Source organism: Phyllobates terribilis, unplaced genomic scaffold (assembly GCF_046119375.1).
Source record: "Phyllobates terribilis strain yellow unplaced genomic scaffold, ASM4611937v1 Scaffold_11__3_contigs__length_659146591, whole genome shotgun sequence".
Classification (NCBI taxonomy): domain Eukaryota; kingdom Metazoa; phylum Chordata; class Amphibia; order Anura; family Dendrobatidae; genus Phyllobates; species Phyllobates terribilis.
The window spans coordinates 331,839,704-331,867,352 of NW_027362771.1; the positions used below are offsets into that span (position 1 = coordinate 331,839,704).

Here is a 27,649-nt window from a genome sequence, read left to right on the forward strand (position 1 = left end):
GGTACTATGGGTCTGGATGAGAGTCTCCTCTTCTCCCGACCCGGGTACCATCCGCACATTGAATCGCTTAATATCCGCATGTGCACATGTAGTCATGCGGATATTAAGCGATTCAATGCAAGTCAATGGCGGCAATTACGCTGCGTGTCCGCAAAATTAATGGACATGCTGCGTATTTTTACGCAATGATAATACGCAGCGAAAATTTCCGCAGCATGTGCACAGCACATGCGGATTATCATTGGGGACCATGGGGCACTTATTACCAAGCATTTTTTAAGCATTTTAAATGCGGAAATTCCGTGGCAAAAACGCTTGAAAAACGCATAGTGGGCACGTAGCCTTAGTGCATCCTAGAGTAGAGATACCGTTAAGCCATATTAGATATATAGTTATATTAGGCAGTGCAAGTGAGCATGTATAGAAACAGTACCTAGGGTGATTTTGCCAGCTGGATCACATTCTATGTGACTGCAGACTTGTGAATCCTCACATCGCAGTGAGGATTCCCCGGTGCCATATTTATGCAATTTGCAACTTCCGGACATATTCTGACTAGATGTGTCCGGCCTCGTTCATTGTACTTGCATTGAGCGAGGCTGTGCACATATAGTCGGCTTGTGACCGAGTGTATGCAAACCACATACTTGCAGTCACGCACCCACCGCTCCCGACACCAGAGAATCCTCATAGTGCACAGTGGCACAGTGCCTTGTGAGGATTCACAAGTCTGCAGTAACATAGAGTGACTGCAGACTTGTACCCTAAGGCCAGACAACCCCTTCATATCATAATTATGATACAGTTACCCACTTTTCCTTTTATGTCTTACCATATAGAGATCTACTAAAGTTGTGCATATGTAAAATACCCCTGTATACATAACAATGGGCCCTCCCTGTAACATCATTGATTTTGGAGTCAAGAAACCTGACAAACTGGAGTCATTCCAATTGTATTGCTCAAAGGGGTTATTTGGTCAAAATAAGTTATTACCTAGCCAAGGCACTGATTAGTTGCTGATCATTGGGGGTCTCACCACTGAGATCCGCGCCCATATGCATTTTTATCCATAATAGGGCACTTTTATCCCTATTACAAGATGATGTGGCAAGTCAGGCACCCAACAGCTGCTTCATTCATTCCCTATGGGGCTGTTGGAAAAACTCGAGGGCAGTGCCCCATGGACAATGAATGGATCGCTGGTCGAGCATGCATATTCTGAGTGGGATAAAAGTGCCCTTTTCTGCTAATCTGTGCGGGTCACAGCAGTCAACAAGTTATCACCGGTCCTACTGGTTTTAACCAGACAATCCCTTTAGGGTACGTGCCCACGATCAGTATTTGCAGCGTTTTGGAAGCAGCAAAAATACGCTGCGTCCAATGCGCTGCTATAGCCTGATCGTGGGTACATAGCCTTCATCAAGCAGAAATGTAATGTATTAGCTATCTTTTATTCCTCTTTGCATTGATTGTAACATAAAATACATAATATTAAATATACTTTCCCAGTAATATGACACTATATATTTGTATTTATGAATGTAATGTAGCCAGTGATAATGTTGCCAGTGACATTTACTCCTTCAGCATTTGAGCAGATTGCTATCTTGCATATACAATCTGCTTTCATAGCGCCCCCTAGTGCCTCCTTTCAGGTTTGCTGAGATGTGTTAATTCAGAGGGAGTGTCTTGTTCTTATTGATGCACAGAGGAGCACATAAAACAAGCACAGACGATCTGGATGCAAGAAGCTGCTGAGCATTCAATGAAAGCCACATTAACCCTTGAACAACAGCGAATGGATGTTTCCTAAGGCCTTGCTTTTCACCTTACTGCTTTAAAGAAGCTTTCCTATGAAGCCAATGCCCCCCATTGCCCCAGTGTAAATGCCAATGCCTGCACTAGATAGTCATCCTACTCCTCCCTGTGTGATGAATTTCAGGAGACCAAGGATCCCTCATCTATCATGGGAAATAAGCAAACTATATTTACTGATGAACAGCTAGATGCCTACCAGGTAAGGCTCATCACAGCCATTTGTATGTTCTTGTATGGTTCCAGGAATGGGAGATATATATATATATATATATATATATATATATATATATATATATATATATATATATATATATATATGCGCACATGTATAAAATATGGGATAGGTATCAATCATATGGATATATATCTATATACAGTATAATTGATATACTGTACATATTTGTAATACACACATCTATAGTGTATGATGATCACGAATGTAAGGATGTGTTCTATTTATTCCATATATCATTTTACCTCTTTTAATATAATTTTTTTCACTTATAAATAGTGTGATACCATTAATCTTGTATGTGAACTGTATCCAAACTCCATTAAGTTGTTGTGATGCACAAACACAGCTTGGACAGGAAATGATATGTTACTGTTGTGTGACTCACATAGAATAGTCATTAAATGGCCTTGACATAAATCCTGTACTAAGGGGATGGCAGAAGAACATCAGAACATTGAGAGGCATTGTCCAGTGAGATTGTAGCAAGGCCATGGTGAGTGCAGAGCATAATTGTGGATTTTGTTGTTAGCCGCTGAAAGAGAGAATGCATGACAAATATATATGTGAGCTGGGGATTGGGTTTGGGGTGTCAGTTTGGAAAGTTTGAGTGATACTTGGGTGGATAGTTGGATATGTTAAACTGCTCATACCAAGACTTGGCATAGAACATTGCATTGTTCTTTTAGGGCATCTTAAGCTAGTCTTGTCCCAATGGGGTTACTATCAATTATGGAACCCCCCAATCTCCAGAGCAGCGATCCTGTGACCCTCTGCTCTTAAAGACTGCCAGCTTTTATTGACATCTATGGACACCCATTGATATCAGTGGGCACCACCTTGTTTGAATTGAACATATACATTGTCACAGTGGTGTAACTATAATGGGTGCAGGGGTTGCAATCGCACCCGGTCCTGATGACTAAACAGGCCCAAAAAGTTTCTTTGCCACATGTGAAAAGACCTGTAACAGTTGGAGGCTCTTTTGGAGACTTTGCACTGGGGCCCTCAAACTTCAAGTTCTAATGGTCCCAGCAGTTGTGTCCCCAATTATCAGTTTATTCTCTGGTGAACAGCGGTTTTTCAGAGTTGTCCTATACAGATGTCCTCTGAAGCCTGGCCTGCAGCATCCCTATTTTTTCCTAGGGAGGGTGAAGCTTTTGAGGCCGTGTCGCCTGTATTTTAAGTTAGCAAGAAGAGCGTTATTATGGTAACAGAAAAAAAAACATTTTGCACATAATCTACCTATTAATATCTTTTTTATTATTATCAGCATATTTAAGAAAGTGTTTGTGACAGGTAGAGAATGAATGACTGACCAGGTTTAGCCTAATATCCACCCCTGGGTTAGAGACGCCAGCATTAGGGCTGATCATGATTTGGAGCTGACAACCTATTTTTATTTCTGCAGACAGAAAATATGTGGGAATGAGGACCACAATTCATGACCTACAGAGGGCATTTCAGGGGAACACGGCTAACATTGCAGCCTTCTAACTGCTCATTATTCATTTTACACTCCTTTATATTGTTTCATTTATGTTTTCTATTGTGTTGTCTAATATTTTGGGAATTCTATAATGAAACTCAATATTTATTTTACATTCTCTGTATTTTTATAGATTTTATTACTTTTACTAGTCTGGAATCTTGACACTATTACAGTGTGATTCTCAGGGGGTCACTGAACCATAGAGTTCTGTGAGAAGAGAAGGGATGCCGAATACAGATAAGAGGATATAATATGTTTAGAGATCCATCAATGCTTTGCCATATATATATACAGAGTGCCATCTTATCCTTAGCGCAGGCCTGAATTATTCATCCCAGAGACTCTAGAGAACAAACCTGGAACTCTAGACAATGATAACATATCCTCCAGAACATTCTGACAGCCTCTCTCCCCATCCCCCTCCGGTCATTAACCCTGTGACTGCTAGTAATGGAAGTTAATAATACACATAGCGCAGTAATATATATTGTAGTAATGATACAATGTAAACCTGCGCTGAAGCAAATGACTGTTAGGCCGCTTTCATTAGTATTACGGCCATCTGAAAGTGGCCTTATTCAGGTTCTAGCAAGTACTTTTATATTTAGAGTTTATGTCATTAAATATTATTTTATTATTATTAAAGCATTTATTTGTTGCGATTTTTAGCACTAACATATTTAGTCCAGTGCTGTGTACGGAACGCACTAGTATTCATCTTTGTCAATTGGCTCAAAAAATTAATTCCCCTCTCTCTATATCACATAAACAGTCTAGGACCAATTTTATAGGAAATCAATTACTTTTCAGGCACAGTGAGGTCCAAAACAATGAGGTGACTAGTTAAAATGATAGTGTGCACTTAAATAAAAAAAAAGGTACAAATGATGTAAAACAAAAAAAAAATACTACTCTCCTTTTCTCCCCCCTAAACCTAAAGCTGAACCCCTGGGGGGTCTAATGTTCTTTGTTTACTAGCGGCCAACATGTGACCAATGCAACCAGTGGTAATAGCGGTAATGTTCCCCACCACTGGCACCAATGTTCAGCACTGAACACCAGTAGAGTATGTGGCATGTGACCGCTGTGGCCACTGATTGAGCGTAGTTGTAATGCTAATGGTTTAACCTTGTTTTCTCTGCTGAGAAGTGGTTTAGAGACTATTCATCTTATTGGACCACTATGATTTAGTCTAGTGTGCATTCACATGAACATATTTTGCCGTTTGTGTTGCAGCCGTAAATTCCTAGCCAGACCATGGATCTCCTGACCTAAACCAACAGCCTCAGGAAGATCAGCCATGTTACTGTCACTATTCCCCTCCCCCCACCTTGGGTCTTCTGACCTGAACTAACTGCCTCATATAGACTAGTCCATTTTACTGTCTGACCTCAGGTCTCCTGAACTAACAGCCTCATAGACATACAGCTCTGGCAAAAATTAAGAGACCACTGAACAGTTTTCTATTGGAAAGCATGGAAAGACTGGTGGAAAGCAGCCAAGACGCATGAAAGCTGTGATTAAAAATCATGGTTAGTCCACCAAATATTGATTTCTGAACTCTTCCTGAGTTAAAACATGAGTAATTTGAGGTCTGAAAGCACTGTTTCTTTTTTAGTATTTTGACGCTTTATCATTTGCTGCAAATAAATACAACATTTTTAGCTTTGAATTTCGGAGACATGTTGCCTGTAGTTTATAGGCTAAAACAACAATGTACATTTTACACCTATAAAGAGAAAAATCTGAGAAAATGTAAATTTTGCAGTGTTTTTGCCAGAGCTGTATATGAGGCTATTAGTTTGGGTCAGGAGACTTGAAGTCTATCCGAGAATTGCGACCATAACATGGACCATAAAATGAAGATCTTGTGATTACATGCATTGGGTCTCTCATTCTTTATTCGTTCTTTTCTAACAATTTTGGTTACTCTCCTTTGGCAATTGTAAGTCCATTTGTAGCCACCAATGCAGTAACTCAACAAGAATAGATGAGAGCATTTATTCCAGTAGATGCAATGCAACATTTCGGCTATAAACTTGTCAAAGACTTGTAGCCAAAATGTTACATCTACTGGAATAAACCCACCAAGATTCTTTGCATCTATTGCCAGAGCTGTGTCATCTCTCCTTGTCTCCTTTGGATAGGAGATCTATATCAGATTGGGAGGGAGCCATTATTTGCCACCATGGTGGTATCAGATGTATTCAGTTCTGGAGGTGGCAGTCCTATGTAAACAGTGAAAGGAGCCAAAACAGCACAGCTCCATACACTATGTACTACAGCTCTTCTGTCCTGGCTCCATTCATTGTTTATGGCCAGACGCTGCCACCATTATCATAATTCCAGGCAATGCCTTTAATATTATAGTATGGTATCAGGTCTAAATGAAGTTCCAACATATTTAGCAGCAATTTACATTTGGAGACATAACAAGCAAGTAAAATGACAAAAAGTTAAAACAAATGGAAAAACTATTATGCAAAAGGAGAAAGAGAGCTTACAATCTAAATAATATTATGTCAAGAATTTCCTAATTGTGGCAAAACTGCAACATTTTTTCCAAAACTGCAAAAGTTGGTGAAAAAAAAACAGCAAAACCATGAAAAAAATCCTATGTGATCCTAGGCTATTTTTTTGCATCAACGTAGTACAGGCACATTTCCAAGTTTATATCACGGATGTAAGTCAAGGATATATGCAGCTGACAGCCTGTGTCATTAGACCTGAGGTCTAACAAATACACTTGTCTTATGATAAACTGGCCTAAGGGTATTTTTTCAGGTTGCAGATGTCATATGTGTTGGAACCCATGCCACCATGAAGTAGAGATGGTTTCCAAACTGAGCGCTGATTTTCCACTCCATTTCAATTTTGCAAGCAAAACAGCACGCTGTTAATAATGGTTAAAGAGCATCTTAGGGCTCATTCAGACGTTAGTTTTTCTTGTACGAGTTCTATCTGTGGTTTTCATGGATAGAACTCATACCTCCTATAGTCTACAAAGATGTTCACATGTGCATGTATTTTGCAAATGGAGTGGTCCGTACAAAATTACGTAGACATGTCCGATCTTGATCACATTCTCGGATCAAAATCGCCAATACAAAAAATTGGACAGCACTCGTATGCCATTTTTTCACGGTCTATTTTATATGAGAAGGTTGAGAAACGTTCATAATTTTATTTTTCATCTGAGAAAAAACGATGAAATTCTGACCATTATTTGCATACGAGAAAAAAAAACTAACGTCTGCATGAGACCTTAGAAAAACTTGTGCTATTTAGGGTAAGGACACAAGCAGATGAAAACTGAGCTGTTTTAACAGAAATACTGCAATTCTGCTCACATAATCATGTGGCCATTAACATTGTTCCATGTTCACACAGTTATGAAGTTAGGGCTCGTGAAGACCGCCGTGCAAATTGGTCCGAGCACGGACTGGCTGTGGCTCTCCTGACCTAAGCTGCCACGGTCAGTCTGTGCATTACAGTCTATGATTCACGGACATCTGTGTGAGCCCTAAAACTGGTGATAGTGCAAAATGATCTGTCCTAATTAAGTCTGAACTGACAATCTGCATCATTTCCACAACACATACTGTGGGGCATGCTGTAGATTTAAAAACGTTACCGCAAGTCTATAATCACTGCAGATTATAGGACATGTGTAAATTTTTCTGCAGCAAAAACCAAAGTGTTGGCAAGAATGATGCTGTGTAAAATACACACGTTTTTGATGCATTTTTATATGCATTTTTTCTCATTCATTTAAATGGGTGAAAAATGTTGCAAAAACGCTGAAGGAATTGACATACCACAGATTTGAAAAAGTTTATGGATATTTCAAATCAGCAAGAAAAAAATAAGCAGCTTGGGCATGAAGACACTGCATTTTGCATTGATCCAACAGTGGAGGATATTTAATTATATCCTACATATAATCAGCTAGTTCTTATGCAGCCACCAGTGATTTGACCTTCACATAACAATGAAGTTATTTACAGTGTGACACCTACCATGTCCCTTTTGGATGTGTAGATGAGAGCAGAAAAGAATAAGAATATGCGAAAAGTTAGATTTTCATACTAAACAAAAGTACAGCCAATCTCTAACACCCCTGGCTGGTGGGAACAGTTTGTGGCTCTTTTCATGGTGTTATCTAAAAGACCATTACTATTTAATGTTAATGTTACTGTTTGTGTATGATAAAAGTCTAATCATGAGTGTCCAGATCCTGTGACTTCACCTCCACATTTCAAAAGAAAAGTCAATACAGCCACCTCCACCAAGACAATAGCAACTAATCTAATCAGCCAATCACATATCCTCCACACTATAGAAATTGAAGGAAAATGGTATAATAAAGCACAGCTGTATATATATATATATACACAGAGAGAGAGAGAGAGAGAGAGAAAGGGATTGTTATACAGATGCACAATTAGCAGGTTTTGTTATGTTCGTTGATGAATGGAGGTATGGATTCTGAGAATCTGTCAAGTCATCTGTAATTCTGTACTGTCCTTCAAGCCAGATATTCAAGCTTTTATCACTTTTTGCTTTACTTCCTCCAACTCAAAAATATTTCCATAATTCATCCTTTCCTCAACCCTGAGTCTACTAAAATGTTAGTGCATGCCACCACCTAGATTACTGCAATATCCTCCTCTGTGGACTCTCACCACTCCAGTCCATTATTGACTCCATTGCTTGATTAATCCACCTCCCCCCTTGCTACTCTTCCGCCTCTCATCCCTGCAGATCCCTTCATATGCTTTGAATTCCCCAGCAAATTTAGTTTAAACTACTAACAATGATTTACAAAACTTTCCATAATTTGTCTGCCCCATACATCTCCAAACAAATCTCTCGATATCTTCTCACACATAAAACACAGTTCCTCATAAGACCTTCTCTCCTCTGTTCTCTTACGTTCCTTACCCAATGGCCTCCAAGAGTTTTCATGAGCATCCCCCCATCTTCTGGAATTCAGTGCCTCAGCAAGTCAGATTGTCACCCACATTTGGAACCTTTTGATGTAATCTGAAAGTTCCTCTTTTCAGGAATGCCTACGGCCAGCGATAACCCCACTGCCACCTCACTACTATTGGAGCTGCTCCAATTCCTCAACCTACTGTCGCTTTCCCATGACCCTTTTAGATTGTAAGCCCTTCAGCCCTTCTCTCCCCTCTGTACCAGTCTGATAATTTTATGTATATTATATATAACCCTATTCATATGTACAGCACCATGGAATTAATTGTGCTTAAAAATAAATATTAATTTTTAATATTCACACTGAACAAGACCTGTTGTACTTGCTGTCACTAGTCCTACAGTGTAAAGACACGGGGCCCAACTCATCAAGTCGTTTACATCCGAATTCTGGCATAAAACACCTTGAACTATCACAAATGATCTTTCACAATTCAGAGTTGTGCAAATAATTTGCAACTTTTAGCATTTTTAAGTCAGTCCTTACCAGTTTCACCATAGTGAGGGGAGTGTGGATTGGTGAAGTCCGCCCCCAGCGAGTAGCGTAATTAGTGCACCTCTAAGTAAATTAGGTGCATCTCATTCCTGCGGTCTCTTCATTAATACTGGTGTGCAAAATGCCAGTCTTAATGAATCAGGCTCTTCAACTTTGGAAAAGAAATAAGTTTGTTTGTCTTGGATTTTTACCTAGTAGTGAAGAAGGTGGACACAACAACATGATTGGTGAAAACCCAACATAACATATCACCAAAAGACCTAGATACTAACTATATAGTATATTGTTGCCTATGGTATTCCAGGGCCAGATGGAAATTATATATCTTCAGAAATGTGGAACATACCACAGAATATATGAAACTGCTCTTCCCATGTAGTTCACCAATGAACACACCAATAAGGGCTCCAGTGACTACTTCATAGTTATATAGGTTGAAAAAAGACCTAGGTCCATCAAGTTCAATCTTTCTCCATTTTTTGTCACTAAATTATCCATAACCCACAAGGTTATGTGTACTGAGGAAATCATCCAGACCTTTTTTGAAAGCTGTTATAGTGTCTGCCATTACTACATCTTGTGGTCGGGCATTCCACAGTCCGACTGCTCTGACTGTAAAGAACCCTTTCCTATTTAGCTGCTGGAATCGCCTTTCTATCAATATTCTATCAATGTTCTCATGTCTGATATACTGAATGCTGGGCTTTATAGGCCACAAACACAGATCCTAAGTGTCTAATATCTTGATTGGGCAGAGATATTACTATTATCAATTACTCCTCTTTTATTGGTGTGTTCTTTTAAAATAAAGATAACATATTGTTATCTCCACCAATGTAATGAATAAAAATAGAAGAGGCCAGAATGAAGAGTGGTGGCACCAAACTGGTAACAAGAGCCCAAAATGATGAGAGGTGGAACGGGATGGGTAGAGAAAGATGATGTTCCTTCTCCAGTCTGTCCATTTCAGCATATTAGTGGGAAAAAATTCAATTAATCAAGTCTGGCATTTTGCACACTAAGGCTATGTGCCCATGATTCAGAAATGAAGTGGAAAATTTCCGCTTAATTTCTGCATGTCCTTGTCCGGAAAAACGCGTGCGGAATTTGACACGCGTTTTTGAAGCGTTTTGCACATGCGGAATTGCCTTGCGTTTTCTAATGCATTGAGAAGGCAATTCCGCATGCGTAAACACACAAATAATGGACATGCTGCGGAATTTTCCGCACATCAAAAACGCTGTGGAAAATTCAGCAGCATGGGCATTGAAATTGCGGATTTACATTGGGGACCATGGGAGAAGGATTACCAAACGTTTTGCAAGCGTTTACGCTGTAAAAATTCCGCAGCAAAAACGCTTGAAAAACGCATCGTGGGCACGGACCCTAAGTTTGATAACGGGTGCTTTAGAATAAGATGCGCCAAATCCAAGCCATTTTACGCCAGAATTCTGCCAAAAACTGTTTAATGAATTATCCCCAAAGTTTGGATGCAGCAATTTTCTTTTATTGTGAGACCAAGTTCATGCACGTTCCAGTGAACCATGCCCACTCCATCAGCAAGCTGCTGGAATATGATGAGGCATTTTTTGGCCAGCTCATTTAACTCCAATTTTGCTGAAGCAGCTCATTCAGTGTGTTCTGAGTGATATCATCTTTGTGATTAACACACTGCGGCGTCTAAGGTCACGGGGAGTTCTGGTTGCACTGCATGCATTTCATTTCTTGGTTGTTGGAAAGAGAAGGGGATTTGAAAGGAAATTAGCAATAAATCTATTTTCATCATTCACAAATTCTTTCTTCCTGTCTGATTCAGTCACAGTCCAGTCAGCCTTAGCTCTTGTCCCTAAATGCACTGTGTGTTGTAAGACATGACACAGAAAGTATTTTACATGGGATTACAAGCAAAATCAAATCCATACTTACCTGGTTAAATACTCGGCCATTGGGTCTTGGCACCTTTCTTTCCGCAGCTCTGTAATGACATTACTAGGCCGTGTCCAACACTATAATCATATTGTGATAAAATTCTCTGATACTAATTTATTCTTAAACAGGCTTAAAGCTATTTTTCCGGTCTAATGGACCTCTTACACATCAAACTAATGTAAACTGGACCCGCCAATATGAGTGGGCTCAGTCGAAGGTCTAATGTTTATGGGGGCCCCCCAACTGTCCCCCCACATATGATGTCAGAAAGATAAAGAATTATTATTGACGAAATGAGTCGCACTCAGAGGAATATGATAGTGGCTTTCTCGTGGAGAGAGAAAAAAAAAGAAAGCTTATATAAGGATATAGATAGTGTAACGATTCCACCCCTCAGTATGTCTGGGATGCAGAGGATTAGGGTTAGGGTTGTGCTAGGGTTAGGGTTGTGTTAGGGTTAGGGTTGTGTTAGGGTTAGGGTTTTGTTAGGGTTAGTGCTAGGGTTAGGGTTGTGCTAGGATTAGGGTTAGTGCTAGGGTTAAGGTTAGTGCTAGGGTTAGGGTTGTGCTAGGGTTAGGGTTTGACTAGGGTTAGGGTTTTGCTAGGGTTAAGGTTAGGATTTTTTCAAAAGTAAAGAAAAAAAAATGATGACTATATGGCGACTAGTGTTGAGTGCAAGTGCTCGCTACTTGAGTTTGCATTGGGTGCTCGGGTTTGCACCAAGTATTGCAGGTGCTCGAGTCACATGCTCGAGTCTCCGCCCCATATGCTTTGGCACCAAAAAAAAAACCTTGTGGGGATTGCCTGCCATGCACGAGCGATCCCTGTATATTTTTTTGGGGTGTCTAACAACCGTGAAACATGCGGGTCGGGGACTTGAGCATGTCACTCAAGCACCCACGATACTTAGTGCATAACTGAGTACCCGATGCAAACTCAAGCACTTGCGCTCAAGACTAATGACAACTTATTCAATATGATGACCTAATGTTATCAATTTCTGTGTTGTACCTCTGGGTTCAAAATGTTCAAAATCCTTGAGGGGTCTAGTTTCCAAAATGGGGTCACTTGTGGGGGTTTCCACTATTTAGTCACATCTGAGGCTCTCCAAACGCGACATGGCGTCCACTCTCAATTCCAGCCAATTTTGCGTTCAAAAAGTCACACAGTGCTCCTTCCCTTCTGAACCTTGCCGTGCGCCCAAACAGTGTATTTTCTTTCCCCACATATGGGGTATCAGCGTACTCAGAAGAAATTGCACAAAAGTTTTTGGGGTCCATTTTCTCCTATTACCGTTGTGAAAATAAAAAATTTAAGGCTAAAACATAATTTTTGTGGAAAAAGTTTGATTTTTTTTATTTCCACGGTTCCATGTTATAAACTTCTGTGAAGCATCTGGGGGTTCAGGGTTCTCACCACACATCTAGATAAGTTCCCTGAGAGGTCTAGTCTCCAAAATTGTGTCACTTGTGGGGGGTTTCCACTGTTTAGGCACATCAGGGACTCTTCAAACGTAACATGGCGTCCGCTAATTATTCAAGCAAATTTTACATTCAAAAAGTCAAATGGCGCTCCTTCCCTTCCGAATCCTGCCATGCGCCCAAACATATATGGGGTATCTGCTTACTCAGGAGAAATTGCACAACAAATGGTATGACCCCAATTTCTCCTGTTATCTTTATGAAAATGCAAAATTGGGGGCTGAAAAACATTTTTATGGGAAAAATGTGAAAATTGTATTTTTACGGCTCAATGTTATAAACTTAGGTGAAGCATTTGGGGGTTCAAGGTGCCCACTACACATCTAGATAAGTTCCCTGAGGGGTCTAGTTTCCAAAATGGTGTCACTTGTGATGGGTTTCCACTGATAAGGCACATCAGGGGCTCTTCAAACGCAACATGGCGTCCGCTAATTATTCAAGCAAATTTTACATTCAAAAAGTCAAATGGCGTTCCTTCCCTTCCGAACCCTGCTGTGCTCCCAAACAGTGGTTTTCCCCCACATATGGGGTATTGGGGTGCGCAGGAGAATTTGCACAACAATTTTTGGGGTACATTTTTTCCTGTTACCCTTGCAAAAATTAAAAAATGGGGTCTAAAGTAACATTTTTGTGAAAAAAGTTAAATGTTAATTTTTTTCTTCCACTTTTCAAAAATTCCTGTCAAGCACCTGAAGGGTTAATAAACTTCTTGAATGTGGTTTTTAGCACCTTGAGAGGTGTAGTTTTTAGAATAGTGTCGCAAACGCTCCTCAAAGTCACTTCATATGTGATGTGGTCCCTAAAAAAAATGGTTTTGTAAATTTTGCTGGAAAAATTAAAAATCGCTGGTCAATTTTTAACCCTTATAACTTCCCAACAAGAAAAAAATTTTGGTTCCAAAATTGTTCTGATGTAAAGTAGACCTGTGGGAAATGTTATTTATTAACTATTTTGTGTGACATATCTCTCTGATTTAAGGGTATGAAAATTCAAAGTTTGAAAATTGCGAAATTTTTGCCAAATTTCCGATCTTTTCACAAACAAACGCAAGTCATATTGAAGAAATTTTACCACTATCATGAAGTAATAGTTGGCCTGGTCATTAACGTGCAAACCACCCTTGGGAGGTTAAACAACAGTTATTCCTTATCAATAAGACCACCAGAAAGGAGAGGGGGATTGAAGGTTCAAAAACTATTAACCGCAGCAAAACAGCTCCTACACACCGGCCCCAGCCGCACTGCCTCGGGGCACCCAGCTGAATGTTGTCTGTACCAAAATGTCCCGCAGAGACTTAGCCCAGTTTACAATTCTTAAAAAATCCCCCCCCCCCCATCCTTCAGTACAACCAACCTCCTTCAAAACCCCCCTTCTATTACACCAACCACTGTGACAGATTAAACAGATCCTTTATTTAATGTGTAAAAATAAGCTAATAGGGCGGGTGGGATGTACAAAGGCCACCACAGAAGAATGGATGTCCCCTAAAGGCTATCCCCTATACATCCCCTGAGTGGGAACCTTCTGCCCACCATTCAGGTAAGCCCATAAATCCTAACTCCCCCCGAAAATTCCCCCTCAAACTAGCATTCTACACTTCAATCCCTTAGTACCCAAGATTCAGGCCTAGCAAACATTCTGAGTCATGAGGCTCTTACTTGAGTGAGGGGTACAGTCCGGGCCATTGTTTTCACTTTGCTGGCAGGTTTTGTGACAAATCTGCATGGCAAAAGCGCCTTGTGTGCACACTGTCTAAGGCTATAAGCCCACGATGCAGAAATGCTCAGGATTTTTTCCTGAGCGTTTCTGCATCTCCCTGGCAGAAAAAAACGCATGCGGATTGTACATGCGTTTTTCCTGCCAGGGACATGCGGATGTGAAGCGTTCTTCACATGCATTTCCGCATGCGGGTTGACAAGCGCTTTCCAAGCGATTTTAGCATCACTTGGAAAGTGCTTGTCAACTTGGTCACACTATATAAATCCATGCAACCGGCAGGGATTTATATACTGTGACCGAGAGAATGTCAAAAAATAAATGTATACTTACCCTCCGATGGCCCGCGCTGTCTTGCTTCGCGCTGTCTTGCTGTCGGCAGCGGTGGATTGAAGGACCTGCCGACGTCAGCGTCGCGTGACCCGTCACATGACTCTGACGTCAGTGCAGGTCCTTCATTCCATCGCGGAGTGCCGGGAAGCAAGGAGGAGCGCAGCGCGGGCCGCCAGAAGGTAAGTATATATTTATTTTTTATTTTATTCTTTTTTTACAGCTTTTTTAATGGTACCTGGGTGTGGATGAGACTCTCCTCTCCTCTACACCCGGGTACCATCCGCACATTAGAACGCGCCAATTACGCAAGTACAGATGCAGTCTTGCGGAATTGGCGCTTTCTAATGCAAGTCAATGGCGGCGAAAACGCAGCACTTCCGCAAAATAATTGGTAGTGCTGCGTTTTTTTCTGCAATGATAATCCGCAGCGGAAATTTCCGCAGCATGTGCACAGCACATGCGGATTATCATTGGGGAACATGGCAGGTCTTCTACCATGCATTTTTTTAAGCGTTTCTGCAGCGTTTTTGCCGCCGCTGAAACGCTTAAAAAACGCATCGTGGGCACACAGCCTTAGAGGTTGTAAGTAATTGTAATGCACTGCCTTCACACTGATGGATGGAAGTATCAAGACCTACTTGTAATCCCAAGCTGTTATTTAGTGACCCCTATGAGCTAGAGATGATGTAGAAGATAATAGGACCCAATGCTGACTAAGCAAACATTCTGCATGGTATAATTATATTTATATATGTTTTACTATGAATGAGAAAATGTTTAGATATGTTTTATTAGATGCCATGATAGTCCCGTACTGTGGTCTCCTCATTAAACTTCTGTACTTTGACAACGCAGCTTTAGCGGAAGCACCAACTATAAATAACACAATTTGTATATGACTCTGCTGCTATTGAATTATTTGCAAATTAATGCAAAACTTTTGAATTTTCTCTTTTAGGACTGTACATTTTTCACACGTAAAGAGATTCTCCGGTAAGTAGTGATCAGGCATATACACAGAAATTAAAGGACAGCATCTTTATATATACTACATCTTTTTAAAATGAAAGGGTTTTAATGTTTTCAGAAAACACTTGGGCCTAGGCTGTAGTTTGTTTTAAAAAAGCAAACTTTGCTTTACTCACCCTCCTCAGCTCCAGCAACTGAGTCTCCACCATTCGTCACAGTGTCTGTTATTGTCTGCAGCGCTGACGTCACATAGGCAGCTCCACAACCAATTAGTGATCTCAGTGGGTCTGTCAGTTGACACCACAAGCTGCCCAGAGCCGATGAGTTCACTGATTAGCTGCAGCTCTGAGTTTTAACTGCATATAAATTTATACAGCTAGTATTGAGCTCAATAGGAGTTGTGTATCGCTGTGTGCACACATTGCGTTTTTGTCACGTTTTTATTGCGCCATTTTGTCAGAAAACTTGAAGCATTTCCTTATACCAGAAAAGTGACTGAGAATCCTGAAGTCTCGAGAATCCTGCAGCCTCATGCACACGTTGCCTATCTGGAGCAGATTTAAATCTGCAGCATGTCAATTCTTTCAACGTTTTGCTGCAGAGTTCACCCATATTATTGAGTGGAGAAAAATCTGCACCAAAAACGCGTAGAAAAAATTCGGAAAAACGTGCGTATTTTACGTTGTGTTTTTTTCTGCCAAGAGATGGAGAAATGGTGCAGAAAATTCTGAACCAAATGCTTAACATGTGCACATACCCTAAACACTCGGCTTTCCCTAGGGACTACAGGTAGCCGCACCATAATGGCATGTAGGCGAAGCAGTTCTTATACCCCATACACTGATCAGCCACAACATTAAAATCCAATCTAATTTTGTGTAGGTTTACTGACGTCAGTCTTGCTGGAGTAGAAGGCACTGAATTCATTAAGAGGCGTGCGCCGTGCCAGAAATTCTACTCCAGTCAAAGACTGGAGTAGCATTTTGTAGCCACACCATGTCCTACTCCGGCTCCTCCCTAGCTCTGCCAATTTTGGTGGAGCTGAATCAAACTCGCATGAAAATGCAAAAAAATGCAAATTTTTTTGCGCACCTGTGCATTGCGCAAGCATCTTGCGACTTTTCAACGTTTTTATGTCACTTTTCGAGCTTAAAAGTTTTGATGAATCAGCGACATGAAGTACAAAATGCTTTTGAATGTGTCCTGAGATATTAGGAGATGTTAGGAGAATATTCTTTAAAGGGAACCTGTCACTTGATTCATACTGCTCAAATCACGGACAGCACGGAATCAGAGCCGGGCTGCACAATTGTAACTAGGTATGTTTATCTCTGATGTGCTCCAGCATTTCAGGGCAAACATAGTTTGAAGACCCAGCCGGAGACTATTGTGAGATGTGACTAGTCCAGTGCAGCTACTCCTCGCCCCATTGCATCAGGCCACCATCTATCAATGTTGAACAATCCAATTGTGATTCTCAGAAATTTGTTCTACCGTAGCTTTTTGTAGGATAAGACCAGATGAGCTAGCCATTGCTCCCCATGGACATCAATAAGCCTGTGGCATCCCTGACCCTGTCGCCAAATCAACTGTTGTCCTTCCTTGATATTCTTTATATGGTAGATCCCTAAAATTATTTTAGCATATCCCAACAAGACTTAATATTTTGAAGATGCTCGGACACAGTTGTCTATCCATCACAATGTGCTTTTGTCAAAGTCACTCAGATCCTTACAATTGCCTATTTTACCAGGTTCCAGTACACCAATTTCAAGAACTGAGTGCTATGGCTGCTCAGTCTACAACATATAAGATTTATCCAAGGACACACTTTCAAACCAGCTGGTGGATGACAGTGATATTTTTGTGTTATTGACATCTACTGGATGTTACACTGGTTACGATGACATCTGACATAGGCCCATTATGTAAGATAAATAGACCTGTTAGGGTGATCTATAGGGACATGCTGTAGCTCGTGGCTCATTCCGCTGTGTACACAGGCAATAACTTTCTGTGATTATGATAAGCACTTAAAAATGACTTATAAATGACATCTGAATATGTTTTAACATGTTACAGCAGATATTTATGGGTTTCTTGCAGGTTACACGGAAGATTTTATGACTTGGCTCCTAGTATAGTTCCAATGGATTACACAGATGACCCTGATGTCAAACTACCCATGCAACTTATTATTAATATGCCAGAACTAATGGTGAGATTTAGCTGCTGAATCATGAATGAATGCCACAGAATGGAGGAAATAATGTTGATGCGATTCTCAAGGTTTTATTATTAGAAAGTTTCATAAACTAATGGAAAAATCCATAAAATGTATCCGTGACTATGAAAGAATGTCACAGATTTGTCAACATGTTTTACATAGCATTACCACAAAGGGTCTTCTTGTAAAGATTTTGATATGCTAATTATATTCTTCATAGATATTTGGCACTTCAGCTTAAAGGGGTTGTCCACGATAGATGATAACTTGATGATCGTTGAGGAACCTTCTGCTGGGACCTACAACTGTAGGAAGAATGGGGAACTTTTCTCCCCGTTAGAATGGTGCTGCAGTGCACGTGCTTGACCACTGGTCCATTCATTTCCTATGGGGCTACAGAGTGTTGTAATCATCTTTTACCAGCATCTCCATAGAGACTGAACGTATGAATGTAGCATCTAACTGGCCGCTCTATTTGGTATCAGGGATAAAAGTTCCCCATCAAGGATAAAAACTTCCCGCTCAGTGTAGGTCCCAGCGGCCGGACACCAGGATCAGCAAGTCATCATCTATCCCACAGATAGGTGATAACTTATTTTCACTGGACAAACCTTTTATGCAGTAAATATTGACTGGAGGAAAGCCACTCTGTAACTTGTAAACTTACCTAAGAATTTCCACTACGACAAAAATCGGCTGAAATGTCAAATTTAATGAGGCAGAAAAAGAAGAGAAGGGAAAGAAAAATAAATGTTATTGACAAGCAGAGTTTTATCCCTTGTTTGATTATGTAAGTGATGGAAAGAGAAATGTCACACATATGTATTTATGAATCACTCTGCTGACACATGGGAAGCAGCAGCACCTAGGAACATAAACACCAGCGCTCCACCTATGGCCCTGCATGCTGTAAAACTAAGAATGGTTCCTGGAAAATTAGCATGGACCACTGCAAAGTACATGATGAAGAGGTGAAGATATAGCAGCTTTAGCTTATGAAATCATGTCCTTTAATATAAAACTTACAATAAATGTCATTTTTAATATATATTTATTTTTCTTCAAAGTCAGGACAAGAACTAATGCAAGTCAGTGTCATAGTTCCCATGAACGTTTTTACACACGGACCTATGGTCTGCATGTAAAATATCACAGCATGCACTACTTTGATCCATTTTTAGAATCAGACTAGCCCTTTATAAGTCAGTGGGTGCACCAAAACCTATGGCTTACCAGTTGTGTGTTATACATTTTTCATGGATCTATTGCAATTAATAAGATAGGAAACTGTGTTTGATCTATTAGTATATCTCAAAATGTTGATGTATGAAACAGACGCCATGCGGAAGTTAAAAACAGACATGCAGATAACTTACTGATATCAAATGGATGACAATACAGATGAAAAATTGTCTGTTTTTCTGATTGAAAAATGGTTGATTTTGAATCCGCTTGTCTCCACCTGGCCTGAAGGTTGATCCTCAAGCTTTGATGACTGGTCTGAATTAGTGAGTATCTGCATTCCCTGAGATATCATAATGCTGAAATACAGTTTATTAGAACTCTTCTTTTAACTGTTCCTATGTTAAAGGGAATCTGTCAGCAGGTTTTTACTACCTCATCTGAGAGCAGCCTGATGTAGGGAGGGAGATGCTGAATCCAACGGTGTGTCACTTAGATTACTGGGTGCAGCCGTTCTGACACGCAGAGCTTTTAGATTTTGAATGAAGCAGAGCTGAGAAAGCTAACTCCGCCCCCACCAGGCTCAGTCTATACAATGTCCATGGACAGGGAGCTGCTTATCACAGGGGATGGGGGCGTTGCCAGAATAGTGTAGTCCAGCAATGTCAATCTGTTAGTGATTAATCCTTCACAGTTAGTAAACAACAGCACGCACTCTGACAAGTGATACATCCCTGAATTTTGTGTGCCTCTATCTCCTGCTGTCTTCAAATTACATAGCAAAAACCTGCTGACAGATTCCCTTTAATTCTCCTGCTAATGATACGCCTTCCTTTATATCCAAATCATCTTTGACTGTGCCTAGTGTGATTCTACATCATTTCTAACATTTTTCAAAATCCTCCATTATTCCTGCATTTTGTTAGTATACTAAAAATATCTTTACTTTATACGCCTCATGGAAATAAGTAAGCTTTTACTGCCTCACTATTAATCAGGTACATGTGGTATGAAAATTACCAAGAAAAATAATGTGGCCATGGTCACGGCATTCACTAATACTAACCTTTGAGTAGGGCTGAAAGATCATATTTAAACCAGTTAAATTGCACCACATTAAAATGCTCTTATAAGCATGTGACTCTTAGGGCACGTTCACACATTAGTGATTTGACACAGATTTTCAGACAGGATTTAGGGATGTAAAATCTGCAGCAGATTCCAGTAACAGCAAAGTGAAATTTTAGAAATCTCATCCAGATGCTGTGGATAATTTTTGTGCAGAATCTGACACGTGCTGCTGATTTTTCACTCTGCAGCACGCTTAGTGGTGATTTTCACTTTTGATATCACTGATGTCATAGGCTGAAATACCCACCAAATCCTCCATGAAATCCTCAACAGAATGCTGTAATGCTTGTGGACTTTTATGTTGATCTGATATTCATCACAGAATCGGCTTGCATTTTTTTGCCGTCACGTTTGAACACCCCTTATAAAGAAAGCGTTGAAGCTATGGCTAAAGAAAAGGAATAAAGCCAAAAATGTCCAAAGTAGACCAAACAGGCAGAAATATTACCGCCTGCACCCAGGTATAATAGAGGCCTACTATTGGTTGGTGCATGGAGCTGAAGTATCTATCCGTAGCCCGATCCGTTTTATATGTTTCTGCCTTTTTACCTAGTTTGGACATTTTTGCTTTATTCCTTTTCTTAAATAGCCATAACCTGAATATTTTCTTTATAAGGGGTATTCACACGTGACAGAAAAGCTTTACTAGACCTGGGGTACATGGGGCCTCTATTGTAAGTCAGTATGCACCCCATAAAAGCCACCAGACAGCACTTATATGGCGGCACATACTGTAGCACATCATGTATAGCATGAGGTCTTTATAAAGGGATGAAATATATGAGGAATAAAATGGAAGGAGTTTAGCTCATACTATACATCAGAGTGAAGCCTAAATGACCTTTTTGTCATTCCAGGAAAATCCTTTCAAGGAGAGAATCGTGCAGTCTTTTTCTGAAGATGGAGAAGGGAACCTTAGCTTCAATGACTTTGTGGATATGTTCTCTGTGATGAGCGAGATGGCTCCCCGTGAGCTGAAAGCAATCTATGCCTTTAAGATCTATGGTAATTTATATGTACTATCATATTTCTGTACACCTTTGTGTATGTCTGAATGAATATAGAAGTTACATGAGAGACAACTAAACATTAGCCATCGTCCCGTGCACACAGAAGTGTGGTCAGTCTGTTCGAATGGCCGCCGCTCAGCTGGCACATACCCGATGAGCAGTCATTGAACGGTTGCACTCAGCCCATATAAATTGGCCTTTGTTGTTCAAAATGTGTTTTCTCTTCCATCTCTCTTAGATTTTAACACAGATAACTTTATTTGTAAATCTGATCTGGAGAAAACTCTGAATAAGCTGACACGAGAAGAACTGGAGGAGGAAGAGGTGACGCTGGTTTGTGAGAAGGTTATTGAGGAGGCAGATATGGATGGTGACGGAAAACTGGCGTTCGCAGACTTTGAGAATATGATCTCTAAAGCACCAGATTTTCTCAGGTAATTGATATTTTGCTTAGAAGAACCACGAACATGTACAGTTCTATCAAGCTGTTGACACGTGCAATGGAGTAGTGCGCGAGACAATACGACATACGTAGACGGTGTGCGGCAGCAAATGGAGACGCTAATGTACATAGAACAAACCTCTAGGCACTCTTTCTGCCATGTGATTGGCAAGCAATGCTTCTAGGGGAAAATACCATAATAATACCATACTTTCCGTAATAACTTGTATCACTATTTATTTTTTTTTGTAGATTCTCACATGACATGTAATGAAAAAAGTTGTGCCTCAGTGTAAAATCAGAAGCACATACAGGTGCAGTATAGTGCCAAAGGGTGCTCTGTAGAGTTGGCATCAATCCCAGGACCCACTCCATCGGTCACATCAGTATCTGTGGCTGCTGGACAGGAGCCCTGAAAACCGCCACCTATCTCCCGCCATCTGCGGCTCTTCTTTTGATTATCCGCCCTGGCTGGTGCAACTTCATCGCTGTGGCATGATGCACATGACATTGCGCCAGCTTGACTAATCTAAAGAAGAGACACGAATGTCATCAATTAGGAGACTGTTCTTAGGGCTCCTGTCCATCAGCCAGAGATTACTGACATGGTCAGTGGACCCAGGTCCTGCGAATCGATTTACACCAGTGGGCATTTATAACTAATGAGTCTGAATTGCTGAAATAGGAATACTATCACATTAATTGTATTCTTAAAACAGAAAGTGGAAGCTTAGCTTTCTGGTTGGTTCTGTAACATCCCTGGCGGCGTGCTGGCATGGCTTACCACCTCCCACCATGCAAGACCGCCATCTTACCTATCAGTCCAGGCTGCACATTTTGCTCCAGTACCTGCTGTGTGCATGTCTCTTGTCTGATTGCTTAGGGCGGTGGCGTGGTTACTGCCTGATTCTTATAGTTACTGTGTGCGCACTCCTAATGCGTCCCCAGCCTATTGCTGTGAGTCACTGGATACTTAAACCCCCTCCACCCAGTAGGAGGTGCCTGAGCAACACTTTCTTTCAGTGTGTTCTGTGCACCTGAGTTGCCAGGTCCTGTCCTGTATCTTGTCTGTTTCCGCCACCCTGGGGGCTGTATACCCAGGCCAGTATCTGTGACTTCTAGTCTGATCCGCCACCTTGGGGCTGAGTTCCCAGGCTCGTTCCTGTATCTTGTTCCGGGTTCAGTTCCTGTCTGAACTGTGTCCTAGCCCGTTATCTGTTTGTCTCTATGTCCGTACTTGCCATTTTCCTGCAGTGTCTGAACCTGCACCTAACTCCAACTCGTTGTCTCTGTACTTCTGTTTGTGAGTTTTGTGTCCACTTGCTACTTCATTGTAAGTACCTTGTGTGTATCTGGTTCAGCTTGTCCCGTCTCCCTGCCTCCGTATCTACCTCCTGTGTTCTTACTATCTTCCTGTGTTTCCCAGTCTGTTCCATGTGAACAGAGCCCTGTCCTGCTGCCTGCACCTTCTGCTCTGCTCTGTTCTGCCTCGCTTGTCCACCGCACCTGCGGTTTTGCTCTGCTTGTCCACCGCACCTGCGGTTTTACTCTGCTCTTCTTGTCCACCGCACCTGCGGTTTTGCTCTGCTCTGCTTGTCTACCGCACCTGCGGGTTTTGCTCTTCTCTGCTTGTCTACCGCACCTGCGGGTTTTGCTCTGCTCTGCTTGTCTACCGCACCTGCGGGTTTTGCTCTGCTTTGCTTGTCTACCGCACCTGCGGGTTTTGCTCTGCTCTGCTTGTCTACCGCACCTGCAGGTTTTGCTCTGCTTGTCTACCGCACCTGCGGGTTTTGCTCTGCTCTGCTTGTCTACCGCATCTGCGGGTTTTGCTCTGCTCTGCTTGTCTACCGCACCTGCAGGTTTTGCTCTGCTCTGCTTGTCTACCGCGCCTGCGGGTTTTGCTTTGCTCTGCTTGTCTACTGCACCTGCGGTTTTGCTCTGCTCTGCTTGTCTACCGCACCTGCGGGTTTTGCTCTGCTTTGCTTGTCTACCACACCTGCTGGTTTTGCTCAGCTCTGTTTGTCTACTGCACTTGAGGGTTTTGCTCTGCTCTGCTTGTCTACTGCACCTGCGGTTTTGCTCTGCTCTGCTTATCTACCGCACATTTTGCTCTGCTTTGCTTGTCTACCGCACCTGCGGGTTTGGCTCTGCTCTGCTTGTCTACCGCACTTGCGGGTTTTGCTCTGCTTGTCTACAGCACTTGCGGGTTTTGCTCTGCTCTGCTTGTCTACCGCACCTGCGGGTTTTGCTCTGCTCTGCTCGTCTACCGCACATGCGGGATTTGCTCTGCTCTGCTTGTCTGCCGCACTTGCGGCTTTGTTCCTGTATTCCAGTCTGTACTGGTCCCTATCCTGCCTGCGTTTTCTACCTGCCAGTATCCACCTGTCTGTATACCAGCCATGCCTGCCAGTACCCACCTGTCTGTATACCAGCCGTGCCTGCCAGTACCCACCTGTCAGTTTGCCGGCCTAACCTGCCTGTTTCTGTATTCCCCAGTGTGGGTCAACAGCTGTGACCGGGGTCTGACCTGGAGTAGCACCTGGTCCCTCTGCTCGGTTCCTCCCTGGTTCACGGAGTCCACTGAGCCGCCGGCGACCTTGGTCGGACCGAGTTGATACTTAGTCACGCCCCTCCAGGCAATCCTCGGTTCATGGTCCAGTGGGATCACTAACCACGCTCACGCCAGTCTGTCCGGGCGTGTGCATAACAGGTTCTTTTAACTCTAGTGTAAACTTATTTTGTATTTTTGGACTTATCTTTATGACAATATTGATTTTTTTGTTTTCAGAAAATTATCTCTTTTTTTTCGGGCAAAATAACTTAATTCATTTAAAATAAAATGTAGAGATTCTTTAAAATGTCCTATTAGTTTAGATTGATTGAGTTGTTTTTAAAAAAAACAATATTGTACATATGAAAATAAGAAGCCTTGTAATATACCTTAGCAAATAAATCTGCTTTCTTATCCTGAATTGATCATTCATTCTCAACATTTACAATTCATGGATAAAGTCTGTCTTCAGTGGATACAGAAGTTTCCATTACTGAGATAGGAGATGACAGTTGGTGCTGATAAGATTCTATGGCGAAGGAGAGGAGCTAGAGGCAGACACATACATTTTGCTGCAAGTTCTCATTTGACAGCAACTGTCAGCTTCTATCTCAGAAATGTGAATATATGTATTCACTTAATTCAGATTTTAATACTGAATACAGAGTTTACAGAGTGCAAGATCAGTCCATGAAAAGAAAGAAGCAGATTTCTCTAATAAGAAATATTGCAAAGTTTCTTATATATATATTTATTTATATAATAATTTATATATAATAAATAATAAATATATAATATATATATAATAAAATTAAAGTTTCTTTTTAAAACCTTTTTAGTAGTTTTTCTATTTACTGCTATCTAGATAACCTATTTTCTTTTTCTTTTAGTACCTTTCATATAAGGATATGAATATGCTACGATTTCATTGAATCAGTGGTTCAGAACGATTGGATCTCAGGCATCCATAGGACCCAGCCTTCCCAAACTGCAAAAAAATTACTTGGCGGTCTTTAAACAGAAAGCCGACGTCACAACAGGAAGTTTAGTCTTCTTAAAATTGAATGACGAATTTGCCTGCACTTTTATATTGTGGAACTTTTGTTATTGGAAAGCAAAAAAATAAAAAAGATGGATTTTATATAGAATGTCACTCCAGAAAAAAGATATAAAAGTTGACTATGCGGGGCCTTAACACATGGATGTTCATATAGAACTGCACAATATATTCATCCACCTCTTCAAAATATTTTTGGACGCTTATTTTTCTTACTTAGTCTAAAACTTTCTATATAGGCTAAAAACATGAAATACAAAGGGCTTATAGTATATCTGGTGGACAAAAGAACTGTGCTGGTGAAGTTGGAACGAAATGCCACTTTGAACTGTCATTGACCGGCATTTAAGATGTCTCAGGAACAATTGGAACACTTTAAAGAAAGTCTTGATGGAGAAAAGCAGTGGAAGTACTGACAATATCATTTGAAGATCTAATGAGACTTAACATGAAGATATTACATGAATTTAGAACTTGGTGACATTTGGTGGCTTTTTATAGTCACTTATATGTATTTCAAGGAAATGTTAAAGACTCTGCAGACCCCATTTGTGTTCTCAATAGCAATTTCAATTATTCCGTGTCATATCTTGTGTCCAACAAAAGAAGACTCAGTGAATAAGTATTTCCAAGTGGCCACATACCTGCTCTTAGATGTAGCAGCAGTATTCACGGAGCTTCACTCTATGACGGAAGAAAGGACATTTATAAGGGCTAGCTTGAATGTAAGGACGGTTCTTCTGATCCATGCAGTCTATGAAAAAGGAGGTCACAAAATGACAAGACCTCCACCGTATCGTGACAAATCAGTGGACTTCTAATAGGCATTGCTGGATGTGGGGGATGTACATAGAGGTACATAGAGGTATTAAAGATTCTCCTGGAGTTAACAAGGTGCCTTTTATAATCATTGTAAGTTTTCGTGCATTTCAATGGACACATTTGTTTCATTGTTCTGACAAGAATCGTATTCAGTTAAATAAATGAAATATATCTTCTGTTCTAAGTAAAGAAAAATCTGTTGCACAGTCCACAATTGTCATTCCTTTTTTTCTTTTTCTATGATTGATCGTAATGATAAAACGCTCTTACAATACCTGATTTTTATTAAAGTAGTTTTACCAACATTAGAAGTGATCCGATCAGTGGAGAATGAGCGCCCACACCGATAATGAGGTGATGGAGCTACAGTGCTAAGTACTGCAGCTGCTGTACAGCTCTTCCTTGCTAAGTTAAAGAGGTTGTCCAGTCTTAAGCTGGAAGTCTACAGCCACTCTATGTGATTGCAGACCTATGCAGTGTCGGACTGGGGTGTCTGGGGCCCACAGGAGGAATTGACCCTAGGGGCCCACCCTACAGCTATATGCAAATACCTGTTAGCCATTAGCCCTGTTATAGTGGAGCATATACTGTCAGGCGGCTCCGGCACATCTACTGTGCACTACTATAACTGGGATGTACAATTACGGTAGTTTGCATTAAAGGGGTTCTTTGGTTAAAACAAGTTATCACCGATCCATGGACTCCACAGGATAGGTGATAACTTATTGATCGTTTGGGTCCGAACATTGGAAAACGCACCTATCGGAAGAGTGGGGAAGTTTTATCCCTGTCAGGACACTTATCCCCATTTTAAAATGCAGCAGCAAGTGGGACGTCTGACCGCAGCTCCATTCATTCTCTTTGGGGCTTCCAGAAAAAAAACAAGAACAGCCACTGAGGGAATGAATGGATCAGTGGTCAAGCCGCACATGAGCTCCAGTCTGTTGGAGATAAAAGCTCCACATTCTAACAATCGGTGCAGGTCCCAGAATTCAGACCCCCATTAATTAATAATTTATCACTTATCCTGTGGAGAGGTGATTACTTGTTTTCCCCGGAGAACCCCTGTAAGTGCACCTTGTTCCAAGTATTTAATCACTAATGGAAATTAAGAATCTTCTCCTAATTAATATCAGAGAGAACAAATGACCACCATACACAACACAATCCACTATACCAACACCAATAGTACCACATATAAGGGAGAAATACTGCCACACCATGACCAGACCACATATTACCACCACATAGTGACCGAATAATACCACATACAAGGGAGAAATACCACCACACCATGACCAGACCACATATTACCATCACATAGTGACTGAATAATACCACATATAAGAGAGAAATACCACCACACCATGACCAGACCAGATATTAACATCATATAGCGTCCAAATAATTCCCCATCATTGCTCTCCCCCACCTCCATCATTGCTCTCCCCACCTTCTCCATCATTCCTCTCCCCCACCTTCTCCATCATTGCCATATCTCTCCCACTTACTCCATCATTGCCATATTTCTCCCACCTCCTCCATCATTACCATATCTTTCTCCATCATTGCCATATCTCCCACACCTTCTCCATCATCATTGCCATATCTCCCCCCACCTTCTCCATCATCATTGCCATATATCCCCCCACCTCCTCCATCATCATTGCCGTATCTCCTCCACCTCCTCCATAATTATTGCTCTCTCTCATCCCCAGTGGAATAGTTAAAAAAATAAACAAACACTTACCTCTCTGCTC

The 27,649-nt window shown here is 41.1% G+C and overlaps 1 protein-coding gene across 1 annotated transcript; it reads left to right on the forward strand.

The window, feature by feature from the left end:
- Positions 1–1,675: 1,675 nt before the first annotated feature.
- CIB2 (calcium and integrin binding family member 2) lies at positions 1,676–26,078 on the forward strand. Its single transcript, XM_073652688.1, has 6 exons — positions 1,676–2,020; positions 15,457–15,491; positions 17,574–17,685; positions 20,865–21,012; positions 21,256–21,451; positions 24,901–26,078. Exons 1-6 carry the CDS (start codon positions 1,970–1,972, stop codon positions 24,920–24,922), a joined length of 564 nt encoding a protein of 187 aa, XP_073508789.1. The 5' UTR covers positions 1,676–1,969; the 3' UTR covers positions 24,923–26,078.
- The last annotated feature ends 1,571 nt before the right edge of the window (positions 26,079–27,649 follow it).

Excerpts from the sequence above, each read along its gene's own strand:
- CIB2 (XM_073652688.1), top strand. The coding sequence starts at position 1,970 with ATGGGAAATAAGCAAACTATATTTACTGATGAACAGCTAGATGCCTAC. Across the intron at positions 15,492-17,573 it reads ACACGTAAAGAGATTCTCCG|GTTACACGGAAGATTTTATG; the intron begins GTAAGTAGTGAT and ends GGTTTCTTGCAG. Across the intron at positions 21,013-21,255 it reads CTATGCCTTTAAGATCTATG|ATTTTAACACAGATAACTTT; the intron begins GTAATTTATATG and ends CATCTCTCTTAG.